Source organism: Erithacus rubecula (genome assembly GCF_903797595.1).
Source record: "Erithacus rubecula genome assembly, chromosome: 3".
NCBI lineage: Eukaryota > Metazoa > Chordata > Aves > Passeriformes > Muscicapidae > Erithacus > Erithacus rubecula.
The window spans coordinates 127,228,002-127,253,529 of NC_136689.1; the positions used below are offsets into that span (position 1 = coordinate 127,228,002).

At 35.6% G+C, this 25,528-nt stretch overlaps 1 protein-coding gene across 13 annotated transcripts in view; it reads left to right on the forward strand.

Annotated features, from left to right (window-relative positions):
- VPS13B (vacuolar protein sorting 13 homolog B) overlaps positions 1 to 25,528 on the forward strand; it is a 425,465-nt gene that overhangs the window by 113,070 nt on the left and 286,867 nt on the right. For all 13 annotated transcript variants that reach the window (XM_079302470.1, XM_079302474.1, XM_079302464.1 and 10 more), the window contains 2 exons: positions 22,871 to 23,005; positions 23,839 to 24,012. In XM_079302470.1, coding sequence (XP_079158596.1) covers positions 22,871 to 23,005; positions 23,839 to 24,012 — 309 coding nt within the window. The remainder of the gene's footprint in view (positions 1 to 22,870; positions 23,006 to 23,838; positions 24,013 to 25,528) is intronic.

The following is a 25,528-nucleotide window of genomic DNA, read 5'->3' on the forward strand; positions in this document are numbered from 1 at the left end:
ATTGCAATTATTTTGCATTGCCAAGACAATCCATATCTTTCCACCTGTGAGTTTAATGGCAGATGTGTAGTTTCCTGTGACAGAGTGAAGCCATATTGAAAGTCAGTGTTTAACATCAGTTGCCATTTCATCTAGCTGATCTACACATTGCTTCTGTATACTCTGTGAAGAGTTTACTAGTTACTATTTCCTCTAGGAATTAATTTGAACCACATGTCTGATTATTAATTATCCACTCTGGTTGGTGTGTTGAAAAAATTTATTTCCTGTATTTATTGACATTGTCTAAGTCATGGGATCTATGCTATAAAATGTTATGTAATCACTCCAAATTATTACTGATCATATACACATAGTGCATAGCTAATGCACTGGGATGCGAATGGAGAAGCTACACATTAGAGTTTTTAATTTATTCTATGGTATAACTGAACTTAAAGAGGATTTTTCCCTTGCTCCCTTGCTTATATGCACGTCAGTTGAAGTTTCAATACTGTGGCTCATTATGGTTTGCCAAGCAGGGGCTTCTTAGCACTACAAAGGTAATTTTTGTTTCTGTGTGCTGTAATAGCATAATGGAAAGTCCTGAAAGAAGATGTAAGTTAAAGCTTAATATAAGGTGTCTTGTTTGATTGTTGGGTGGAATGTCATTTAGCTCGACTTACCATTAATTCTTTGGTGACTTCTTGTAAGATATCCTGTTGATCCAGAAGGAATAATTGACTTCTTCACAGTGTAGGGTTTATTAGTTGAGATTCTTTTGCCATCCTGAGAAGAACCACAGGCTTGCCTCTGGAAGTAATAATTACAAATGAGCAAGAATACTGCTGTTACAAATGCAGTAATTTTAGTTTTGTTCCATAGTCAATCATCCTCAGAGCAGGATTAGCTTGAATGTGGATAACCCAGATGCAGACTAAGGAAGGATGTGATCCTCTCCAAAAGTCAGTCAATGCTCTAGAGTGGATCCCCTAGCTCTAACTGCTGCAATGCTAGAATTTATGAATTGAAGATATGTATATCCATTAAATGTAGGCTTACATTTTTGTTTGTGAGGAAAGAACCTCATAAGGAGAAGTATTATGTGGTGTGTGTTTCTTTCTGGGAAGTGGCTGGAGACTATTGAGCAGGAATAGTGAATGTGAGGTCTGTGAAAAATGCGTGGTGAAGAAGATTGTATGTTGGAATACAGTGTTCTAGACATGAATGTAATCTTTCTGCAACTACAGTAGGGTATGCTTGTGCCTATAGTACAAAATTAAGGCAGATAAAATAGCAAACATCCTTGTAGTATTTATTATGTTCCAGTTTTTCTGCATTGTAAAAAGACGAGATATTTTCTGTCTGTGATGTGCTAAATATTGAATTAATTTCCAAAGGAATGCCTGCTTTTCATTTTTAAGATGGTATTGTATTTAATGCATTCTAGGCATGTGAAAATGATTATGGAAATGAGGGTATGTGATCTGAATTTCACTGCCACTTGGGTGTGCAGTGTAACTTGTGTTAAAGACCAGTGTTATTCAGCACTTCTGCTAATAAGGGCGGTTCTTTGTTAAGCACAATAATCCCATTTAATTTGTCTTTAGAATACTTCTTTTTTAATTGATACAGAAATTATATTCTCAGTATTGGAAGTTGAATTGAGAGTTTCATTGTTGACTTTTTAATGGTTTTATGTGGGAAGAGTGATTTGTCTGAAAAGAAGTTCCATTAATGGAAACCCCCGTGTCTTTTATTTCCTCATTCCACCACCCCACCTTCCAGTATCAGAGTTCCAATTTCTTTAGTAACATTTTTCCAAATATGTAGTAAGATATTTCTAAGGAGCAAACAGAAGACAGTAGCTCTTCTGATCTGGACTAGTAGAAGGGCTGTTGCCACATGTATTTTCTCTTAGAGATTGTTTTTAATGCCATTTAATTACTAATCTCTGTCATATAGATCTCATTCTGCTGATGACTACAGCTAGCAAAATTGTGACATGATAGTCCCTCTGAAAGAATAATGGTGGCTCCTTATGGTGGGACAGTGTAAAAATGACCTGGACTATTGACCATCCCTCAGTTTATTGTTAACTAATTATGCTAATTAGAAAAGCTTATTAGTTAACATTGCTCAGTCATAAATTAACTTCCTAAAATGCAGTGTGTGAAGAGCTGTGTTTGGACAGTTTGAAGGTCTTAGGAGAATTGAGTTCTTAGCTTAAGACAGCAGCTGGTTGGACTGCTAGAAAGAAATTGATTTTTTCCTGTGAGCTCTCTGTCTAAAAGTCCAAGGGAAAAATACTAGTTTTCGTAGTTTTATTGATGCAAAAAAGAGAATATGCAATATATAATTGCTATATAATGGAGAAATATAGTTGTCTTTAAGGATTTAATTTAGCTGAGCTTTAACCATAGATTTATAATTAATATGTAAATAGTTAACAGTGCTAGAGGAGTAAATGGGTTTCTAAGATTAATTATCTGTTTGGTTCTTTGAGACTTCAGGATAACAGAGGACAAACAGTGTTTTATTTTGGTAAATAAACATCTTTGTTTGTTTGCTGAAAAAATTATGCTTGGCTGGAGTTAAAGCTTTAGAAATATATTTCATCAAAATATTTGCCAGATTAATTTTTTTTTTTCTCTTAAGAAAGCATTATCAAAATCCACATTTTATGTAAGGCTTGTTGTGAAAGGAAACTATTTATCAATGCACATCTCATACAAGTAGGTAGTATGCAAATACTTTATCCTCTCTTTACAGAAGTCTTTCCCCTGAATCTTTGAGTAAGGAACACGAAGTTAGAAACTTAATTTTAATGTGGAAAAAAAAGAATATGTAGTTTATTTATCAAGTTATTTTGCCTTAAATAGTATTATAAAATGCATAACAGTGGTTGTTGCTTACTGATTCAATTAGCAGTAGATGTAAGAGATACAAGTTACTACCAAAAAAGAGTAAAATCACAAAGATGAAGCAGTGGTGTAGTTTCCAAGCAAGTAATACAGGACACATTTAAAAAACATAAGAAATGGTTTAATTTCATTAACTGTGGTCTAATATGTTGTGCATCCCACTCATGGTAAACCACAGCGGCATTTACTGGCTATTGCTTCAAAGCACTACTGGTTTTCATCCCTTTCATTGGCCAAATGTGTCATAAGAGCATTAACTGAAGTCTGGAAAACAGTTCTCATGGATTTTGCTTTAATGATAAATCTAGCATATAGTACACTTGCTGATATAATCAAGTGAATGGAATTTCCAAAATCTTGACTTAATGTCTTTTAAGTATGAAGCAATAATGTTTTTATGAAGTAGCTTTTAAATGGCATTTGTTGAAGTGGAGAACAGCTGGATTAGAAGGGTCTGTTTCTAACTGCAATCAGAAATGATCATAGTATCATATTACAGTCACTCTATAAAATAGCTTGTATTTTAAGAAAAATGGGGGGAAAAAAAGGAAGGTAGAATGGAGAGAAAAGCAAGCATGGTCTGTGTGATGCCCAAAGGGGTCTGGAGATGGTTACAGTTGGGTAATGTTGCTTCAGTGTTTGGGCAACAGTAGTATAGTTCTCAATATAGGCTAAAGTTCTTTATCAATTATTAGGTTTTAAAAATTTTTTGGAGATACAATCAATATGCATTTCTCAAACATTTGAATATGTAGGGTGGCTTTTCAATTCTAATCTTTACCACGATGAAGTTCAACTAAGATAATGACCATAACAGTAGAACCTTTTGCACTTTTTGTCTTTATTTCTCTGTATTAGGAAGTATTTTTTACCACTTTTTTGTAATGGATATACTTTTTGTATCCATTTGTGTAAATGGAATGTATCCGTGCACAGTCCATTTTTTTTCAGTTGACAGACTTTGTGAACAGGGAAAATACTTTCTTTTGCTTCTTACAGAACACTAAATACATTAGTGAAGATGTGTTCTAAAATTTGTCACTGTTGAGTCTCAAACTTTAATTTAGGAAACCATCATATCCTTCCAGTAATTGTTTATCATTGCCTTATTTAATGTGTAGCATCAATGAATTAACTGCAAGAATTTTCTGTTGTTGCTGTTTTAGTAGTAGCTTGTCATTTTCCTGCAGTAGGCAAGGTATCTACTTGACTAAATTATCAAGGTCTGCTGGCTTAACATTGTGCAGGAATGCATAAAAATTTTGGAGACATGAAATACTCTTACTAGGTAGTGCTGTTGATCAGTATTCTTGTATACTTCCTAAGTGGGCTTCTTCTATACTTTAAATTTTATTAATTTAATATTTTAAAATAGCATGCTCTCTGCAGTAAAAAATGAATTTCAAAAATGACTTTATATCCTTAGACTTTGTTTTCATTGTTTCTAAGGGGCTTGATACAGTCTTAGGGAGGATCTAATTAAGACATGCATAATACAACTGTACCTAAAATGCCAGCCAGCTAAGGCAGTCAAATTTTTGAATATGAGTTTTAAATTAAAAGGAAAAAAGTATAGCTGACTTGATTGTGAAGAAGGTCTAAATATGGTTTGACTTGTGCAAGCAAAAAGAATATAGTTGTCCCTGCCATGTAGCTGTATAGACACATCCTTCATCATAAGAACTGTATTTCCCTATCCATTACTTCAAGTAAGTTCATTTTTCTTCCTGCAAAACAGCTTTTATTGTAAGTGCTTCACTTACCTGAGGTCTGTAGACAAAAGAGAATTTTTAAAATTGGAACAGGTTATCTTGGAGTGCTTAGACCACATTTAAATCCATACATACAAGGCTAAACCAAGTTGCACATTTAGTCTGCTCAGGGAAGTAGGTCCTGGTGTCCTGCTGGCTTTTATGGACTTCCTCTTTTGCAGAGCCCCACTGCTGTGAGAGTGTTCAGGGCTCTCCTTCCTGTCTTCTGTCTCTTACTAGGACATTCCACTCCTCACCAATCCCCTTGTCTCTCTTGCTCTCTTTCCCTCTTAAATTTATATTCTCTTATAATTCACTGCATAATATTATTACTTAAAACTGCTAATTGCTCTTTTAAATATTTTTGTAACATTCACAAAAACTTTATTTAAGATGTCCTGAGTAGTCACATTTCTAGAAAGGCAGTTTTGCTTTATTGGTATCTATAATATCTATATCTATATCTATGGGTATCGGTGATATCTATAATTATGGTGATCTTCAGCTGTTTTTCAAGAAAGATACTTTAAGTTTTTATCTGAAGTAGGGCTAATTGATTTCTTCTAAACACTGAGGTTATAGGTCATTTTAATAAAGCAATTGTTGTTCTTTTGAATGTAGTTTTTACATCAGTGGTGCAGTGTGCCATTAAATCTTGAAAACGTTGCCTTCAAACTATCAGTCAGTTTCTGCCATACTCCACTGGTTAGTGTATTTGATATGGACTCTGTCTTCTAGTAATTGTTAAAGCTTTGTAGGTGTATTTTGTAGGCTGTAGATCCAAGATGGGTGCAAAATATATAACCCTGACGTTTTAAATTTTCTGTTTTGATTTGGAAAGATAGCTGTTTGAATGGAAAGGAATAATTAGCTTTGCTTTTTACATTTACCCTGTGTTGGAAGAGAAGGGTTGAAAGTGGAAGAATGGTGAGGAGGAAAGTAAATTTGCTCAAACGACCTCGCTGCTGGGAATGCAAAGAACACTTTGGTGGGAAAACTCCATCTCTTATGCCTAGTGCTATTCATCCTCTACCTATTTTGAGAAGTAGAATTCCTGTGTAGAGATAACACACTCTAACAGACGTGCCCAAGCCTCCTGCTGGGACAGAGTGAGAAAACAAAAGTTCAATGATCATAAAATCTCAGCCTTGTGATAAACTACATATGCATGAAGCCCTTTGGTATATTGGGGCAGGAAGTGGCCCCTCCTGCTGTCTGCTGTACTGAGCTAGCCTAACAGAGCCCATGTCCCCATGTGTTTCTGTCTGCTGAGCTGAGCTTAACAGAGCCTGTGTCCCTTGTGTGTGTCTGTCTGCTGGGATGAGCTGAGCCTAACAGAGCCTGTGTCCCTTGTGTGTGTCTGTCTGCTGGGATGAGCTGAGCCTAACAGAGCCTGTGTCCTGTGTGTGTCTGTCTGCTGAGATGAGCTGAGCCTAACAGAACCCGTGTCCAGATGTGTCTCTGCCACCCAGCATTGTTAGTGATGGAATGGAAGTAAATAAATCTACTCTTTGCATTTCAGCTGTGGTTTGGTGGTCACCCTGGTTACCTGCATGTGTTGATTCATACCCCCTATGTTCTAAATAACCACTTTTTGTATTTGTGTTTATTTTGGATTTTGTTATGACATGTTCTAGTGGCTTTTATTTTGAATATGGCTGAGTACTGTTTGTCATGAGTCTGGTGCCTTTTCAGCATTTACTACAACCTGTTTGGCTTTAAAAAGTAGCTACCTTTGCACACATGAGGAAATGACTTTGTTGTTATTAGTTAGGTATCAGTAATTATAATGATTAGATCTTATGTTGCCATAATGTTAGCATAACCTTCATGTATATTTCTGAGCCCCCAGTAGTGATATTTCTGGTGGATGACACATATGTGGTCTTAAAATGTAATTAGGTCATGTTTAGGAAAGTGACCTTTAGGAAGCCCCTTCTCTTCTTTCTTGAAATGATGCAATTAACTTAATGAAGCAGGGGCAGTTGGGAATGGATTCCTGCTCATAGTGTTCCCAGGTGCTGCCAAAGTCCTGGTCTGTGCAGGGAAAAATGTGGTTATGTTCTCAGTGCCAGTCAGTGTCTACAGTGCCAAGGTGTTGAATTGACATCTTCCCCTCAGCACATGAAATTTGAAAGAGCTGTTAGGAGTGTGTAAACATGTCACCATCAGAAAAGAGAGCAGTATGCAAGGTCTGGTAAATTTTTTTTGTTTCCAAACAAACACCAAAGAGAAGCAAGCACAGGTGCCTGCATATTTGAACTCGAATATTAATGGATGAAATTAGTCTAGGATTGGTCCTGATAGTGTTCAGAGTTTCTCATCTTTTCTGAGGTAATTTTTAAATGCTGAAATACATACCATACAGTGACCATTCTGAATAAATAGATGGCAAATTAAATTTAAAAATTTTGTTCGTTTTTCTTACTGATTGTTTTTATTCTTTATTTTGACATATGAAGTTTCTTAAAGGAAACTTGCATAAAATTAAGTTTACTGCCTTTTCTGGTTGATTAAAATATTTTTAACATCTGTATGGCCACCATGAAATTCTCTGGATGCTGATGTCTTCTAAACAGTACTGAGAGAAAGTGATTTTAGTTGAGTTTTAAAATTTGTAAAAATCAGTTTAAATAAGCAAGTTAATCACAGTAATGTTCATTCTGCACTTATCTTTATCAAGTGTTTTTAGGAATTTACCTGTGATCTAAGCAGATATAGCAAAAAAGAAAAATGCTATATGGTTATAGTAAATGTGACAAAGCATAATATATAACTAGTAAGAAACTTTGATATACTAACTATAATTGATTCCAGCGATTTGTCTGTTAAAGCCAATGCAAATAATTGTAACATCTGTCAAAAACCAACCACTAGCATGAAAACCTTTTAACATTTTGCACTTAATAAACTATTTTATACATAAACTACCTTATTGTTTATATTAAAAACTAAAAAATATTCGGTCTGTTCCAGCCATTCTAACAAAAACTTTAATAAGTAGACATTGCATAAAAATGACACAATCCAGCAGTTATTTGGTAAGGCCAGCATAATCATAAATTTACCATCCATGCTTTTCCAAAAATACTAACCCATATTGTTCTCTCTGGACCTGTTGCAGGGATGACTAATCCAGCTGCTGAGGTCTCCCTTTATGTGTTTGATGGAACACTTGGCTTGCTAGACTACAGCTGTGTGTTTATGTGCAGTGCACACCTGCAGGGGCCTGACAAATAGCTGTAGTATGCAGAGTATACAAAATTACCCTGGCAGTGCTGCAAATAAGGAAGTTTCTGTTTTGAAGTCCATATGTGTGTGAGCTTGAGATGCCAGCTGGGGTATTTATGTTGCATTGCACAGATGTAAAACTGCCAACTGATTTTATACCAAATAAAGGCTAATCTTTTTATACATACTTGGTGTCAGAGTTATGAAGTGGTACATAAGAATGTTCTCACGACTTAGCTCTTTTAAAATAAAAGCTGACATTAAAAATGCTCGAACGCATAATATGCATAGATGCTAAAGATAAAAATGTGCTGTATTTACTTAGATATCTGCTGTAGCATGGTATTTTAAAGGTTTTATTGTTGCTGATGTATAGATTTTAGCTGCACATAATCAGGATTTGATTTATTGTATACATGTTCACTATGCTATATATTCTTTTTTCCAGGAAGTCACTTCAGCTCTGTGGTGAATCCAGTTTATGGGTTCTGAAATGTGAAAGCCCAATTTATATAGCTACTTAACTTAAAAGCTTTGCTTTCCTATTTTCAAATGTTCTTGAGCACAGTGATAACTTTTCATCAAATGTAAAATGTATTTTGAAAATTGTTATCATTGTTAGTAAACTTTGTTTGTGAAGATACTTTTAAAGGTAATACTTGTTTCCAAATACTAAAGAAATTAAAATGGAACACTGATTTCATTTGCTAAAGCTAGCAAATAGCACAAATAGGAGTTCTGATAGTTTGATGATTTTAGTCAGTAGCTTGGCTTTTGGTATGAAGCGGTTGTAAAGTAAACAAGGTGAAATTAATAGTTTCTTTTGGGTACTTAAGTACTGCATGCTTAATCCTTTTTAAATGCCTAGAATGAAGGCTTAGTGGGGGAGAGAGGGTTAATGTGCAGATGTGAAAGTGGACAACTTTTGTGCTTTTAACTATTCACTGGAAGTTCTCTAAGCACTTAGCTACTTTTTAAGGCTTAACACACTTTTCCTTCAATTAATTTTTTTCACATTACTGTGTGGAGCAATTTTAGTAATGTTTTTAATTTGTTGTTCATTCTGGGCTACTAAAACATTTGAAGATGTTTAGAATTCTGCTTTGGCTTACTCTGTCACAATGTATACTTGAAACACATTCATGCTACGTGTATAAGAACAAAGGAAATAAGAGCAACGTTGAATTATATCACTATAGAATGTGTCCCAAAGGACTTAGGAATTTATTTTGCTAAATGTAGTGCACAGCTTAGAACTGGCTAGCCATCACACACAGCTCACCAGGCTGGTGGAGTTTTTTTAAAGCAAAAGAATTTCATACATATGCACATGTGCGTGCACATAGTCACTCTGAGAGCGCAGTCTTGGGCTTCTTGTGCTCAAAATGAACATCTGCAAGTATCCCCCAGAAGCTCAAACATTATCCAGGTTCACATGGTTTAGAAACAGAGTTTTTTGATGAGTGAATTTTAGAGCAGAAACCTTAGGCATTACTTTTAGTTAGTTGTAGAGGTGAGCTGTACCCCCATAATACTGCCAAGGCATGTCCTCCTGGCTGACATAATAAGGGTGCCTGTGAGATGCTCAAATTAGCATTAACTGCTGAGAACTAGTCTGTGAGCAGAGAGGGCTGGGAAACAACACACAATGCCAGATCTCAGTGAAAAATGGAAACACTTTAAAAGAAGTTGCTTCTGCTACACAAGTATAGGAAGTCTTAATTATTGTTATATCCTCTATTTAGGAGGTATATTCAAGACAGAAAGAGTAGAACTCTGTTGTTAGGGGAAGAAATACATTGCAAAGATGGTTCAGTTATTTTGTGGCAGGACCAGCTCTGTTACAGAAGGGTATCACTTCAAACAGATTGCCGCCACTGCAGGTTGCAAACACACAACTGAAGGCTTCTAGTTCTCAGCTCATGCACAGATGTCTTTCAATAAGTTTAGCCAGTAATTTCTTCAAATTGCTCAGTTTATCAGCAGCACATGTCATCAATCCTGGAGTGGTTGCTCAAGTCAAACTACAGAATCCTTAGCTTACAGACACAGCTGCAAACAGGTGAACAGGCAGAAAGTAATTTGTGCAGCTTGGTGGCTGTCAGACAAAAGACAGACAATCTGTGTTTAAAACAGATTGCAGGCCTTGCATGAGCCAGACAAAAGGGATTTCTACAACTGCAAATAATTCCAAGGTTAACATATTTTCCTTTCTGCCATTAGGTGATTTGTTAAAATTGGAAACAATGAGCATTATAAATCTACACAGAAACTAGAGATAAGATGAAAGAGAAAAACAGATCGCTAAATAAGTTTACATCCTTCTGTTGAAAAGCATACAACTGGTATTCATATAGCACTCCTTTTTATAAACTAAGCTGAGTTATAATACCTGTAAGGACGTTTAATACAGATTTTTAGTAATGCTAAGGAAGTCTAATTGGGAAAAGAAATGGCATTGTAAAAATAGTAAGTTTGTACTATTGCTCCTCTGACTTAAAAAATCTGACCTTTTTTTTCTTTCCAAAATGTGCTTTGGTTGTCATTCAAAGATAATGTGAAGATTTAGAAGGATTTAATTTTAACTTTCAAGTCTTCTCTTTTCCAGATATTTTCATATTGGGTAGATTTATCAATATTTACTGTATCAAGTATATCAGAGTGAGAAATTTGTAGCAATCAAGCCTACTGGAGTGCTAACTTAATTACAGTAAATTAGAAAATATGCAATTGCCCAATCACAGATATTATCTCAGATGTGTAACTATTCCTTCCACTTTTCATGGGCTTGGTAAACTTGCTTTGACCTCAAAACTTCTGCAGCCTTCCATGAGGTACTAATCAAGCTAATGTAATATAGCCCTTCTTCCTGTTTAGTTCAGTGAGTAAGTACTTATGTGCAATAATATTGATGGGTAATTCTATGCCTAGTTTAAGTTCTGGCAAATTTATTTTCCATGTTACTTAAAATACAGCAGCAGAGAGAGATTGTGGGTGGAAGAAGATGCAAAAAGTAACTGTCTACTCTAAAGTAGCATCTGCTTTTGTGATGATATGATTCTGTGCATAGGGAATAAATAATTTTGCTTTGAAATACGTGGAAATCAATGCACTTTGTAATATAGTGATGTGTATTATGATGAATTCATGAATACAATTGGTAATCATGCTGCAAAAGTGTTTACAAAACTTATTTTTGTCCCATTAAAAGCCACTGTTGTTTTCTTAATGGAAAAATTAAAATTTATGTTCTTTTTGTTGCAATCATTCCTATATTACTTACTTGAATCCAGCATAAATATTATCATAATTGAAGACTACTGTTGTACAGCTATTTCAAGTTCATAGTATTATTAAAATTGAGCACTCAGTTCTGAAGGGAAACCTGATGCTGAGGCTGAATTGAAAAATTCTTTAAATTTCTCAACTATGAAGGTATCACAAGCATGTGCTTTAATAAGCTATAGCACAGAAATACCGTTTTTTGTGTTTTCTGACAAAATGCAAGTTCCAAGATAAAATCGTGTCTTTAATATGTGCTGTGTTACAGGACTCCTTGCTTTTGCATTTTCTTCTATTTTTTGTATGTTAAGAGACAGCAAGGTTTCAAACATTTCAAAAATTAATCACACTAAATGGAGATTTTCTATTCTTTGGCCAGGAATGATTATATACTAGGTTCTGTCTTTGTAATGCTGGCAGCATTAGTGTGTAATGCTTGTTGATGGTGCAGGGTGTATGCAGATTGCAGCCTGACATTGCTGTGGTGTTCTGTGCATGAGCTTCATGTATCCACTGTAAAGGTGAGATCATCATCTCTAAAGGATGGTTCTAATTTGTGTTGGTGAATCAAGTGGATACTGTATTTAAGGAAGGGGAAAAAAGTGTATTCATGCAGGTTGCTGTCTGCAGTCCAAATTGCTGATCAGAGGGTCTTTATACACATCGGTAATGTGCTGTGCAATATAAGCTGAAATATATTCCACAAGGGAGGAAAACGGAATAGGTTACATACGCTGTTCCTAAGTGCAATGAATATAAAACTCCATTACTCACTTTAAGCAGGTGCTTTTTATATGAGGCTTTAAAGAAATATAAAACTGCTGGTGAAATGATTGGTTTGTACAGACACGACTTAACTTCCAGTACTTTGACCAGATAAAGAGGCTAAAAATATTTCTACAAACATTTCTTTAATGATTTCAAGGATTAAAGGTTAATATCCTCCTAGTGTAAGAAACTGCCATTCCAGACACTAAATGTATTGTTTTCTGTAAGTCCTCAGGAGTTACACAGACCATTTAAAAGAAAATAAAAAATGTTTGTTAGAATTAGATCACTGTGATTTTAAGTTGATATCCTGAACAGTCTATATTAAATTGTTGGAAGGAGTACAGTGATACAAAGAAATGCAGTGCAATGAATGATATTCAAGTTAGAGAAAGCCCTCATCTTTCTTTAAAGTGAAGTTTTGTCATCTATGTACATGGAAAACCACATGAAAAGAGGTAAACTCAGACCTTTTATTTAAAGCTGCATATAATCTCATGGGAAGATTGTTCATGATAATATTGATATACTTATTTTAATATTTCTATTTAATTTCTATTTTATTTACTTACCCACCCTGTCCGAATTAGTGTTTTTCTGCCATTTCCTACTCCTTTACAGTCAGTGATTTTGGCAGCAATCTTTGGAGTCCATCATTTAATCATGTGACTCTGGGCTTTCTTCACTTCCCAGCTGAGGGATGTTAACATTCTCTTTTGCTTCTTCCCCATGCTTAGCAACTCAGGAAATTAACTGTCAATGATTACACTTTAGATGTTCTTTATTTTTGATAATACCATTACTGAACACATCTGACCTTCTTTTCAAAAGAATTCAAAAAGTTCTCTTGAATTTTTATGAACCTTTGCAGTTTCTTTGCTGCTTAAAGGATTACTGTGTCCCTCTTTTAGAATCTTCATCTTGTTTACCTTTTTACTGGTCCGTAACTGTGCTGTCCTATATTCAATAAGCTCCAACTGAGCCTGTGAGACATTTCAGCCATTGGATGTTGTGTTTTACAGCAAGCAGGTGACCAGGTGTCATGTGTGTTACAGGGAAGCTCAATCATGTGTCAGTCCAGGTGATACCTGGCACTTCTTGTCTTTAGCATAGTAGGTATTTTACATAGCACTATGAGGTTTGATTCTGTTCTGGTGAAGAAGGCTTTTTAAAGGCAGTACAAACTCATAGGAAATGCTTATTGGTTTTATAGTTGCCAAATAGCTTCCTGGAGTCGATGTGCCTTAGAGAAAGGAGCTGCACAGGTGCAACAGAAGGTGATAAAGTCTAAGATGAGCTCTGATTTGTCTGAGAGTTTGTTCTTTCATCCTACAATTTGCTGTCCTAGAAAGTTTATCTTTAGTTGCTACACAGCTTTTTACTAAAAGAAGAGTTGTGAAATGCAGACGTAATCCAGAGTCTAAGATAAATTGCACTTTTTGCTTAATGTGTTTGAAGATAAGCCCTTTGAACTAGTGTTGGATTGAACTGGAACTAGACTAGATAGAAAATGCATTTCAGATTTTTGAGACCATGTTGGCATTTATTAATGGTGAAAATGTTTTCATTTATTTTCCATGCTGACATTTGGCATGAGCTACTATTATCCTCAGACACAACAAAACTTCTGTATTTGACGTGGATGGAATGGTTGTATGACCTAGATGGAAGTAACCAGTTACAATTGTATGTATTCTAACCAAAGAGTGTCTTAGTGAGGAAGGGAAATGTGAGCTCTTTCCTACATCTATTTGTCTGCCCTCATCTTTTTTAGGATCTTACCTCAAATACTTTACTGTGCAGTTTTCTCAAGTTCTTATTTATCTGTGCCCCGGAAGCAGTTGTATCTGTGTCACTTTCAGCATTTGTCTACTGACAGCACATAGGAGTGAGGATTGATGGCACATGCTTTTCTAGAGTTACAATCCAGATTTTGATAGGGTTTTTTTTTGCATTTGCTTGGAAGACAAAAGTTATTTTAATTTATCAAATTTGGCTTCTATAATTTTTCTCAAATTATACAGAATATCTGAAGTGCAGCTGTTGAATTGGTCAGAAAGGGAAATCAGTCCTTTTCTTGGAACCTAAGTTTACAACCACAGGAAGAGTAGCTACTCTTTAGTCCTACTACTAAAGCTACTTTAATTCTGTGTCCTGACCAGTGCCATAATGCCAAATCCAAAATAATGGTTTCAGTTAGGTATGTTTATAATTGGTGTTGCCTAAATAGCCAGAATGTTAGCAATAATGAGGTTAATAATAATAAATTGCCCAAAACTACACTTTTCATAGCAAAGTTCTAGAGCAGTTTACAATACCATCCGTGTTTAAAGATGGAAAATGGTATCCCTTTTCTAAGTGTTGTTGGCTGTTTAGATGAAAAAGATCTGCAGTCCAGCAGGGAGCAGAAGTCTGTTGGTGTGGGATGAGGTCAAGGTTGCTCATGGCAGAGGCATTTGTGATTGTGCCAGGGAATAGCTGCTTGTCACTCCATAGCCCCATCTTGGCTTGCATGTCTACAACCCATTATCTGAGCTGTCCTGGTTTTCCCTACAGCTGCTGAGGTAGAGCTGCTCCCACCTTGTTCCCCTGTTCTCACAGCACTCTGTGCCTCTGCCAACTCCAGTGCAGTTTTTGTGGAAGATTTCTCTCACAGAGTGATTGCTGCTAGTGAGATTCATGTCTTCTCCCCCGATGTTTTCTATCCTGAAAAAACTTAGCAAATACTAACATAGTAGTAGTTTAAATAAATATTGCTAATCACACCAGAAGCTTAGCAGTCAGTGTGCAACACTTGCAAATTGTTGTCCAGCTGTGCTCCAGTGTTAGGTACCATCCACATGTGGAAACAGCACACTTAGAATTATGGTAGGTCCATGTGGAAATGTTTCTATTACTTGAAGGGAGGCACAGTTAAAATTTTCACCCTTATCTTCTCTAACATCACCTCCAGCTGCACTGTAAAAAGCACCTGGAGGAGGGTGTTTGGTAATCTGATTACCTCTTTTTGGTGAACTTGGCAAGGTTAAGTTTGCCGTTGGACTTGATGTTAAAGGTCTCTTCCAGTGTAAGTGATTCAGAGATTCTGTGCATTTCAGTGGTATTTATTTAGTTCTTGTATGAGTATTCCAAATTGAAACCACATTTTACTTTACTGATCATCAATAAGGAGTATTTCAGGTTTCTTCTTATCTGAAATGTCTTAACATATTATTCCAAATGTTCTGTTTTCTTCAATATTGGTTTTCAGTTTTCGAACCACAGGTTTCTTATTTACCTCTCCATTTGAAGCTGGATTTTAGAAAAATCAAGAGTTAGGGCAAATGGGGACCTGTATGAAGGCTATAGTGTGGGGAATCTTGAAACAAGAATATAGCAACAGTATTTTGTTTTTTTTTAAGTGACTTTCCCTGTAGGTGAAATACTGCTATTCTTTAGCAAGGTGGGGAGTATTTTGCAATATATAAATCTGTTTATATATGCATCTTGTTTAGTATTTAGGCAATGGAGAAACCTTAGTTTGTTTACAAGTAGTTTAAGGATTTAAGTGATTAGGTAGAGAGATTTTAACATGTGCTTTTTATGTTCTGATGAAGAGAATGATACATATTTATGTTGATAAATATTACATCATCGTTTCCTAAGAGCAAAGCAGCTTGACCTTCTTTAGGAGTACTTCAGTCTGTCACTACATTTCACCCTTTTATGCATTTACATTTTCTTTTAGTACAGTACTTGATAAAATCAGAGCTATTTTTTAGAACAGAGTTCTCTTATATGTGGAGCTCTGGCACATTAGCTCAAGTCAGTAGAAAATCAGTCCAGTTCACAATATAGTAAAGGCAAGACAAGTCTACCATAATCCTCTTGCCCTGTTAAGTCTTGGGAGCGAGTGGGGATGAAACAATAATTTCTTAGAATAGTGATATGTAGACTAAAAACTGGTTGACACAGTTACATGAAAATAAATAACTATGATAATCAGGATAGAAGCTGTGATATTGAATAATGTTGACTTGGAAAAAACACCCAAACAATATTACCTTGACAGTTCCTTAAAATAAGCTGCCTGAATTACTGTTTTGAAGAAGAAAGAAAATAGTAGCTTCTGAGTATGCAGATTAGGGTTGCAAAATACGGTCTGTAGGCTATGTTGATAGATTGAAAACATGCAATTGGGAGCACAATGAAGATGCTTGAGGTATTTCAGTGCAAAGATTCAATTTTACTATGAAAAAAACACAGAAAATACTTATACCCCAGCTTTTACATTTTAGGAAAACCTCTCTTTTTCTCTGCTTTTCCACTTAAAAAAGAAAGCAGGGGGGTGTGGGGGATGGAGCAGGGAACATTAGACACAACACCCCTGTGTTTTCAGGTGATTTGTGTGAGAAAGCAGAATGACTGAAAGGGATATTGAAGTTCCTATGTTGCTGCTGTTTTATTACAAATAAGAATGTGAAAGCTTTATCCTCTCCCAATGCTTTGTATGTGAGAAGTAGGACTGGTGCCAGTTAGAGCTGGTCTTTGTGGCTTCTATTATGTTCTTTCTGAAAGAAGGAAGGAATTAAGTTTGGTTTAAGCTTGGAGTTCCTCAGAAGCGCCATCTCTCTAACCAAGTCCAATATAGACTTCCAGAAGTTCTTACTGAGCACTGCCTAAGCAGAGACTGAGCACATATGAGTATCTCTCAGGAAAGAAATGAGATTTCTCTTATGCTTCAATTTGTTTATTAGATTTTCTGTGTTAGTCATGTAAAACCTAAATACATGCTTCTGTGAAAATAACTTGACATTTTTTGTCATGATTCCAGTAAGACTTAGGCTTCAATGATATTTCATTTAGTTAATAGCTCCTTACTTTTATTTGTGGATTGATCTTTCTAGTGTTTGAAATAATTTTGACAAGTATGTGACAGTCTTTTACTATATCATGTTGCCAAACCATACTTTATTGGTACTTAATGCTTTAAATATTGAAATTTTTCCTTCTGAAGCCACAGAATAAATGTGGGGACAATTCATGTGGAGCTGCTTCTAGAAGTTTGTCATGCCTTACTGGTTTCCTATTTCATATTTTGCAGTTCTTTTATGATCTTTTTAAAGAACTGTTGTATTTCAGGGATTTGGCGACACACAGTCCTGACTGTTGTCCTCAAAATCAGCAACATATCTCTCTTCTGGTTTTCTGTGCTTGTTATTGATCAGTTCAGATTTTGTTTCTTGGTTTGCTAATAATCATTGCAAATTTACTTTGTCACAAATGGATTGGTAAAAGATGTTTGTTGGTAAAATCACTAATTAGGTAATGTTTTTAAACAGGCTTTAAATTAAATGAGTGCTTAGATTTCTAGGCTTGCTAAAAGAAATCCTGAGCTGATCTTTAAAGACATAGTTGTGACCTGCTGTCAAGGTGTGACTTGGGTTTGCCAGTTTTAATATATTTAGTTTTCTTTAGAGATAGGATTCAGGAGCAGAGGCAAAGCAGGCTTAAAACTAAAAAAAGGGTATAAGAAGAAATTTGTTAATAACACAAGAAGAATTTAGAATAAAATTCCTAGATGGTTTCTTCCTCCCCCTCCCTTCATTCCACATTTCTTAACAATAACATAGAGAAAACACTTCAGTCAGTTATTTACTTAAATAATCATTTCAGTTCACTCTAGAGAGAAAAGTCTTGTTTTTGATTTAGGCTTAGGGGGTGTCTTCACCTTCACAGTCTGTATCCCCACAGACCTACAATTTTCACAGTCCTTCCAGAGCTGTGTTATGGGTTATGTTACACACTTGTGGTACCACTTTTAAAGGCAGGCTGCTGAAAAACAAAATTGTCTTAATCTCCTTCTCTGTTAAATGTCTCTGTTCATATTCCAGTCCCAAAACAGAGAGCTCCATTTCCCCAAGGCAAAAAGGTGTTCTTCTCAAGCACCCAAACCTCCCCAAGTATATTTCACAGTTTAAAGGAATTTTAGCATAGTCACAATCCCTTCATAGCCCCACAAAAAAGGTTTTCAGCTGCTCATCAGTTGCATCTTTTCAATCTCTTCCCATCAGGAACTTTATCTTCATTCCACTGACTTCTGTAGACTTCACGCTTTATTTCTTCTTATTCAGGAGAGCTCAGGAGATTAAGAATCTTATCCAGGTATTAAAAAAGTTAAAATTCCATCCAGAACTTAAAGAAACCACGTGGTCAGCTGGAGGCCTCTTCTCTCAGAAGAGGGGTGGGGGGGAAGGGAGCCCCCAGAGGTTCCCCGATCCCCCCGCTCAGCCATGCCACGTGAAGAGGGGAGCCCAGCCAGCTCCACCGTACCTCCACAGGGACCAGAAGCCAAAAGAGAGAGACAAATTAGCTTAGCAATGTGATTTATGAAAGCCAAATAACTTTTCATTTGCCACCTGAGATGTCAACCACCCAATCAGCTCTCCGATTGATCCCCGCATCCCACAGGGGAAGTACCCAGAGACTTTCCTGTTTTCTGGCCTCGTGCTGCTTTCCCTCAGGAGAATCCACCCTTTCCCCTGCTACGTGAAACCAGCACACCTGCCTTTTGCTAATTTCCCCCCTGCTTGCACATGGACTGCCTCTGAATGCAGGAACTTGGGGCAAGCTGTGTGGTTGGCTTATGTGCATGGAACAGACCGGGAAGGTTGGAAGGGGAATGGGAGTACCTGTTTCTTGCAAAGCATGGGAAAATCTTTCTTGAAAGCACAACATTTCTGTATGTGTGCCTGGAACACAGTGGATCTTTAAACTTGGAATTATAAAAGTTAGTGTGTGCAAGGTGTAAATTGTCAAGGTGCAGTAGATTTTAAGTTAGAAAACTTTTCTTCCTATTTTTGGGTTCTACCATATGGAGAGAACAGATTTTAAGTCTTTGGTGATGTGATGTGTTCTGTGTGTCTGAATCAAGTGAAACAGGCTGTGCTTGATCACCAAATGTACTCATGGCTGTATATTGGGAAGGAAACACTGAATTTTTACTGCAAATCATTCTACAATGGGCACAATGTTTACAGGAAAAAAACCCCAGACATCTAGAAAATGTATCTGGAAGGAGCCATAAGTTACATAATCCAGTCATCATCAAATGTATCTCTTTCTCCATAAAGTCTTTGATTCCCCTGTTCCTGGTGAAAATAATAAATTAACTGAAGAAAAAATGATTTGTACTAAAAAAAAAGAGTTGCCCTAATTTAACTCCACTGAACAACAAAATCAAGTAATTTCGAATTGTGCTTTTGCAAGTGAGATTCCAGAAGAATGAGCACAGCATTCTATTCTTGTTTGGCACCTTGGAAATAAGCCTTTCTCATACTTAATTTGCAGGATGTTGAATTTGCATAGTGTTTGCTGTTGGCAGTGGTAGATTTGGTATTCCTAGTGTTTGTTCAAATTCATGCTCAATGTCTTAATTAAAATGAGGTCTGTTTGTCTCCATTCAAAATTTCAGTTAGTATGTGGAGTCAGGGAGCATTTCTTATCTAGGAGTTTGAACACCTTCATGCTCAATTAATCCCTTAAAATACTACTTAAAATTCATAAACATTGAGGGGAGGGAAGGAAGCTCTAGCCTTTGCTTGCTTAAACATTTGTTTGCTGAAATAGTATTTAAGGGAATATTTTATTTATGTGAACAACTGTTGAGACTTGGATTTTATAATGATATCATGATGAAAGAAATAAGGGAGACTATTTGAGAGTTACAGGATGGAAACTACAGATAGTGGCATATGAAGGAAACAAGGCTTCTTTCTTCACTGTAGAGCAGTTTGCCAATTTGGCAAGTTTATGAGATGTGGTTCATAATTTCCAAAAATTTTCAGAGACTGAAGAAAATGGCCTCCCATTTTAAAACAGTTCATTAGAAATGGTTCACTAAAAGTCTCTGAGCTTTCTGAGCCTTGAAAAAGATTTGTAACTTGTCAAGGGCAATCACCTTAAGTTTAGGTGATTTTTGTCTTTGTGGTGAAAGTCTAGTTAGACCTTCTAAGTTTCTTATTGTGTTCTCTGTATAGGATTTCACTAATTAAAAAATAGGTTTTTTGAATATCCATCAGTCCAGAGCTGTGAAACCTGAGTGGAATGTTTTTCTGGCAACTTCTCCTTGTTTATTCTGGTGTGCTGCAGTTATCAGGTGTTGAAGCTGAAAGCAGGTTGCTGTTTGACATCAAAGCAACATAGAAAAGCAAAGGCATAAGTACACTATGCTTTCCCAGTGCTTTTCTATTTTCTGCTCAAATAGTTGAAAACAATGGACACAGTGTTTACCCTAACCCTGTTACAGAAAACTCCCCAGCTCTTTACTGCTACCAGTTACTTCTTCATATGCATTAAAATATGAATGTTAATTATCTATGATCATGTATTAAAGGTTTTTGGGTTTCTGTAAGACCAAGCCATTAAGCTTGCCTGGCTTCCCATCATGGTGTTTAAGTGCTGGATGAAAAGCAGTTAATTGGCTCGTTTGAGCAATGCTTTGCTGACTGTCATGAGTATGATGACTGGTCACTTAAGGAGAGCAGATACACTCATGTTCTCATGGAGGTTGTAGAAAAGAAACATCTTTGATAATGCTGTCATATCTTCCTGTAATTCAGTAAGTCCAGAAATTACTTGGTGAGGGACTAGGAGTAAACAGAAACAAATAAGGAGCATGTTCACACTAAATTTGATTCTTTTTTTCAAACTAAAATGTAAGTTATCCGTGTAAGTAACATGGACAGTTTTAGTCTCAACTCTAAGAAATTGTCAGGACAATGCATCTAAAAGTGAAATCCATTGTGGAAATTACTTAGTTTTAAAACTACTTAGTCTTCCACAGTGAAGTGAGAGAAATGTGTTGGATATCACACCTTTTATTTTGATCCTTAAAAGAATTGCTGAACAATGAAAACAGCAAGAAATTACCTGTTTTAAGAGGGCTTAAAAGACAGGGGTAAAATTGTGACCTCAGTTTGATTTGCTTTAATTGTAGTATTGGCTGCTACTAACAGTTTAATAATCTTTGTTTTGGATTTGGCTGAGGATGGAGAAAACTATTTTTTTGTTTGGTTTTTTTTTTTTTAAATTTGAATGCAATGGCCTCTATTTTTCACAAATTTATAGGAACTATGAGGAGGCAGAAATGCCTACAGATATCCTAGTTTCTTCTGACAAATACATGCATTGTGTCAGATACCATGCCTTAGATCAAAGGGGATTTTCAGCTTTAAAAGAGGCTTACTCTGGTCAAAAATGGGAATGAGGGTCTGTTCACAAGGCAGACTGGTAGTTGGTCTTTCAGACTGAGAACTGATGTGGTGTTGTAATGGACAGCACACAAATTAGTTTCAGTGAGTTTTCTTTGAGCCTGAAACCTTCCTGAGTCACAAATTAGGAAGCCTGGACATACCTTAAAGACAGAAGACTGGTTAAATTTTGATAAGAAAGTATACCTGGAGTGTGGAACCTACTTTCAGATGGCAGTCTGCCTTACTACTGTGCTGTGTGTCCCTTGATCTGTTTCTTCTTTCTTTCTTTCTGTCTTGGAAAGTACTTTTTATTCAAAAATGATTTTAATGTCTTACCAGAAAAAAAACTTGAATATATATCAAGAAGACTGCTTGCTAAATGATTTTATATGCACTATGAAATCCTCTTCAATCTTTAGGAACTGGAATAGGCACAGTGAACTAAGCATAATTACCAAGTTTAATCTGAAATCTTCTGTTCTCTATATTTTTTTTTTTAGGATTTTTTTTTCCTTGCTAGTTAATACATATTAAAGGTTGTTCTTTGGGTTAAGTCTTTGAGAGATCTTTCAGAAAACCTAATGAATTAATTCTGCAGATAATTACATTTCTTTAATGTGTTTAATAATTTTGAAATATGTATAAAAATGCTTTTTTACCTGATATTCCACAATACTTTCCTTGCATAATTATGGATTTTGGAACAAATTCTGTGTTACATACACGAGGAAATGGTTACATAATTATACTAATGTTTGCATAATTAACAAGCTGCTTGCCAATTTTAACTGACAAATTCCAAGTCGCTTCTGCATGAGGGGAAAAAAAACCCCATAAAAAAGGCAACTTCTGTTAGTTTTTCCTTTCATACTTCTTACAGGTGTTGAAACTATTTATTTCTAATTTGCAAGTGAATTTATGTGGTTTTTTTTCTGATAGGCAGTGGCTGTACAGATTTGGAGGGCTGGCTTCCTCCACCTATGCTCTGGGGCTGTTTTGGGGGGCTGTCCTCAAGCTCTGCCAACATATCTCAGTCCTGGCTTGTACAATCCCCTGCTGCTTCTGCCACAGTTCTGGGCAGCTCTTCAGAAGTGACTGCCAATAGCACTGACTTATTCCAAGTGGTGCAGTAGTTTTCTGGTGCTCACAAATGGGGGTTGAGGAAAGACCACCAAAACGTATTTCCACTTGTGACCCAAGGCAAGGTTTGAACTCCAGTTTCCGCTGAAAATGGCAAGTGTGCTGTTGGCCTTCTGTACTGCTCAGCTGCATGGATTTAATGCTTCACATAGCTACTGAGTGAAATGTTGTTGTCTAAATAAAAGCTGAAAACACTTAGTCATTTTAAGAGCCTGAAATTAAATGGCCATAGTAAAAACATGAGGAGAATAGTTGACGTGGCACTTATGAATTGAAAACAAAAATGTATCTGTGTGTATATATGCATATTTGTTATTTTGATCTCTAAGTGTTCTTGTGTGTTTTCCTCACAGTATCTGTATATATTTAATGCATTTTGTATTAAAAAACTCATATGCAGCATTCTTTCACTTTCATTTAAAACCTGTGAATCACAACAAAAATGCTGTAAGAACATCTAAGGTAGATAATTAAAATATAATTAAGTTTAAATGCCTTGGTGAAGGAATATAAAAATATTTAAATTCAACAGGCTAGTACATTTGCAGTTTTCTTTTATTAGGTGTGAAATCTAAGAATCCCCTGCCAACTCTTGAGGGCTCAATCCAGAATGTTGAATTGAAGTACTGCGGCACATCATTGGTCAAATGTGCCTCTGGGACCGTGGGATCAATAAAAATTTGTGCCAAAGCCCCAGGTATGTGCAGCTGGACCATGTAAAACTTTATTGCCTGTATAGGAGAATTGGCCTTGCTTTTTACAAGGGGAGTTACTGAAACAAGAATTTACTCATTGTTCCTATGAATCAGAGAGGGGTTTTTGTATTCTGTTTTGGGGGCTTTTTTGTTGTTATTAAGTATGTCATGATGATCCAGTATTGCTTCAGTATAGTCAAATTTTGCAGTGAATAAAAAAAATAGATTTTTTTCTGCTAAAGCAAATATTAATCTGGTAGCATTCAAGAAATAAGAAAAAATAGAGAATGCTTTCACCTCGCTTTATCCTTAGCATAATTTTTATGTATTCTCTTGATTGTTTAATGCCTCATTTTCCATTAATGCTACAGGTATATATTTTGCTTGGAAAGTTTTTGAGGACTCTGTGATTTATTTTTTTTTTTTAATTCTTTAATACAATTTTTCCTGAGGAGCATGTGGGAACTTATCAATGTGTATGATATCTTTATGGATAAAAGCAGCTAATGTCAAGAACATTAAAAATTGAATGTCTTTAAATTGAATTCATGGTGACATTTAAATAGATTATTTTATAAAATTGGGAAGGAAATTACTATTTTAAAGATAATGGATTCCTTCATTTGGAGTCCTCCTGGATGTCAAGGCATTTACAGGATAAACATTAATTGGTTGGTCAGTAGTTTATCAGATACTGCTCCTTCTGTTTGCTCTTTTAATTTTGTATTCACAATGGTAATTAATAGATGGTCTCCTTGGACTAGTGATTGTTTGTCTTGAGAATTTATCTTGCATCATACATTAAAAGTGGTATGTAATCTAATTTTTATCTTAGGTGATGGTGGAAAAGAGAAGCTGATTCCTTTAATTCAAGGTCCTTCTGACACCAGAGACTTACACAGCAGTAAATGGCTCAATGAGAGTAGAAAGCCAGAATCTCTCCTAGCTCCAGATTTGGTAGCCTTTACAATCCAAATTCCACAGTATATGGACTACTGCCATAATTCTGGTAAGTACAAAACTCTTGTTAAGCTGGTATCACATTAAATTTTTCCTATCCAATGTAATTTTCAAAAGAGAGGCTTGATATAAAATGTGCCAAATGTCAAAGTATCTTCTACACACACTGAACACATTGTAGCTTTAGCTCACTGTGCAACAGAAGAACTAGAAGATGTATTTTGGATGTATGTCTTCTTCAATAAGGAGTGCTTCATTAACTTAATTGCCTTTTAAAACAATTGTATGAAACTTTTGTAAACTTTCGGTGGAGGAGGGAGGAGAGGCAGGATCCATGTTGAAAATATTAGTTCTTCTCTTCTTGGACTGGGTTGGCTTTCTTATACAGAAGTTGACATACTGAATTCTAAATGGTTTATATAAATTTGCAGCATAATTTATTATTAAGAATTTGTTAATAATAAAATTTGTTAACAATAAAAATAATTTTAAAAATACTGCAGGGCACACATTTGACGTCATCAAATTTGGTCTTGTGGTGGCCTTAAAAGAGAAGTTAATAATTTTTGAGAGTTGTTCGGCTAAATTTAAGAGTGATGTTAACTTTGTGGGCATAAATACTTTTACCTGACATTCTCATGGTTTCTGTGGTCTTTAAATGAAAACATTGGTCTGTTTTAAGCAACACTGACAATTTTGAAATGTGTCTAGTTTAAAATAACTCATGTAGTTTGTGAAATATACCTGGAACTAGATTTTGCTGTCAGTGTGGTGCTTCTTAAAAACCACACTTTCATGTTTTTTCAAAGCTTATTCTATTGCCTTGCTGGGCATGGAATGAAATGTGGGAAAAAAAACAATCCAAAAAAGTATCTAGGTTTAGGAAAGCAAAAGAATTACCTGACCCAAATATTATGAGATACAGAAGTAACTTGAACACTTCAAGTGTGTTTTTTTTCCTCTACTTTTTTCCTGTGTAATGATTCTTGAATGCCATTAGTCTGAAAAGTAACATTGAATTTATTCCTGGCATTGCAACTTCAATGTGCATATGTAAGCAACATGTGATTATTATGCAGAGTAAATATTTGTAAGCACTGTGCACTCCAGTAGTTGTAAGGTTATTTTTTCAGTAATTGTACTTCTATGTTTCTTGGAGAGCACCATGTTGAAAATGTTTACAGCAGTGTTTTTAACAATTATCTTCAATTCCTGCTCCTAAAGGATTGCCAAAATCAGTTCATGATTCAGTAATACCTGAATTACTCAGATCCATTTTTAAACAGAAGCGAAAATCTGTTGCATCTCTTGACTCATTTAAATACCTTTTAAATGTTCATAGCAGTATTTATTACTATGGTTAATTGTTACATTTCTTGCCTTTTTTGAGAATTTTTTTGTTTAATTTTTTTTGGTTTTTTTGTCTTGGTGTATTGATTATATTTTAAAGGCTCTGTGGATACCTATACTCTACACTTACTGCTTTTGTTACAGGTCATAAGGATCACACACATTTTTGCTCATCAGTATTACAGGTGGTTCAGTTAGATGGTTGGGAATCCTTG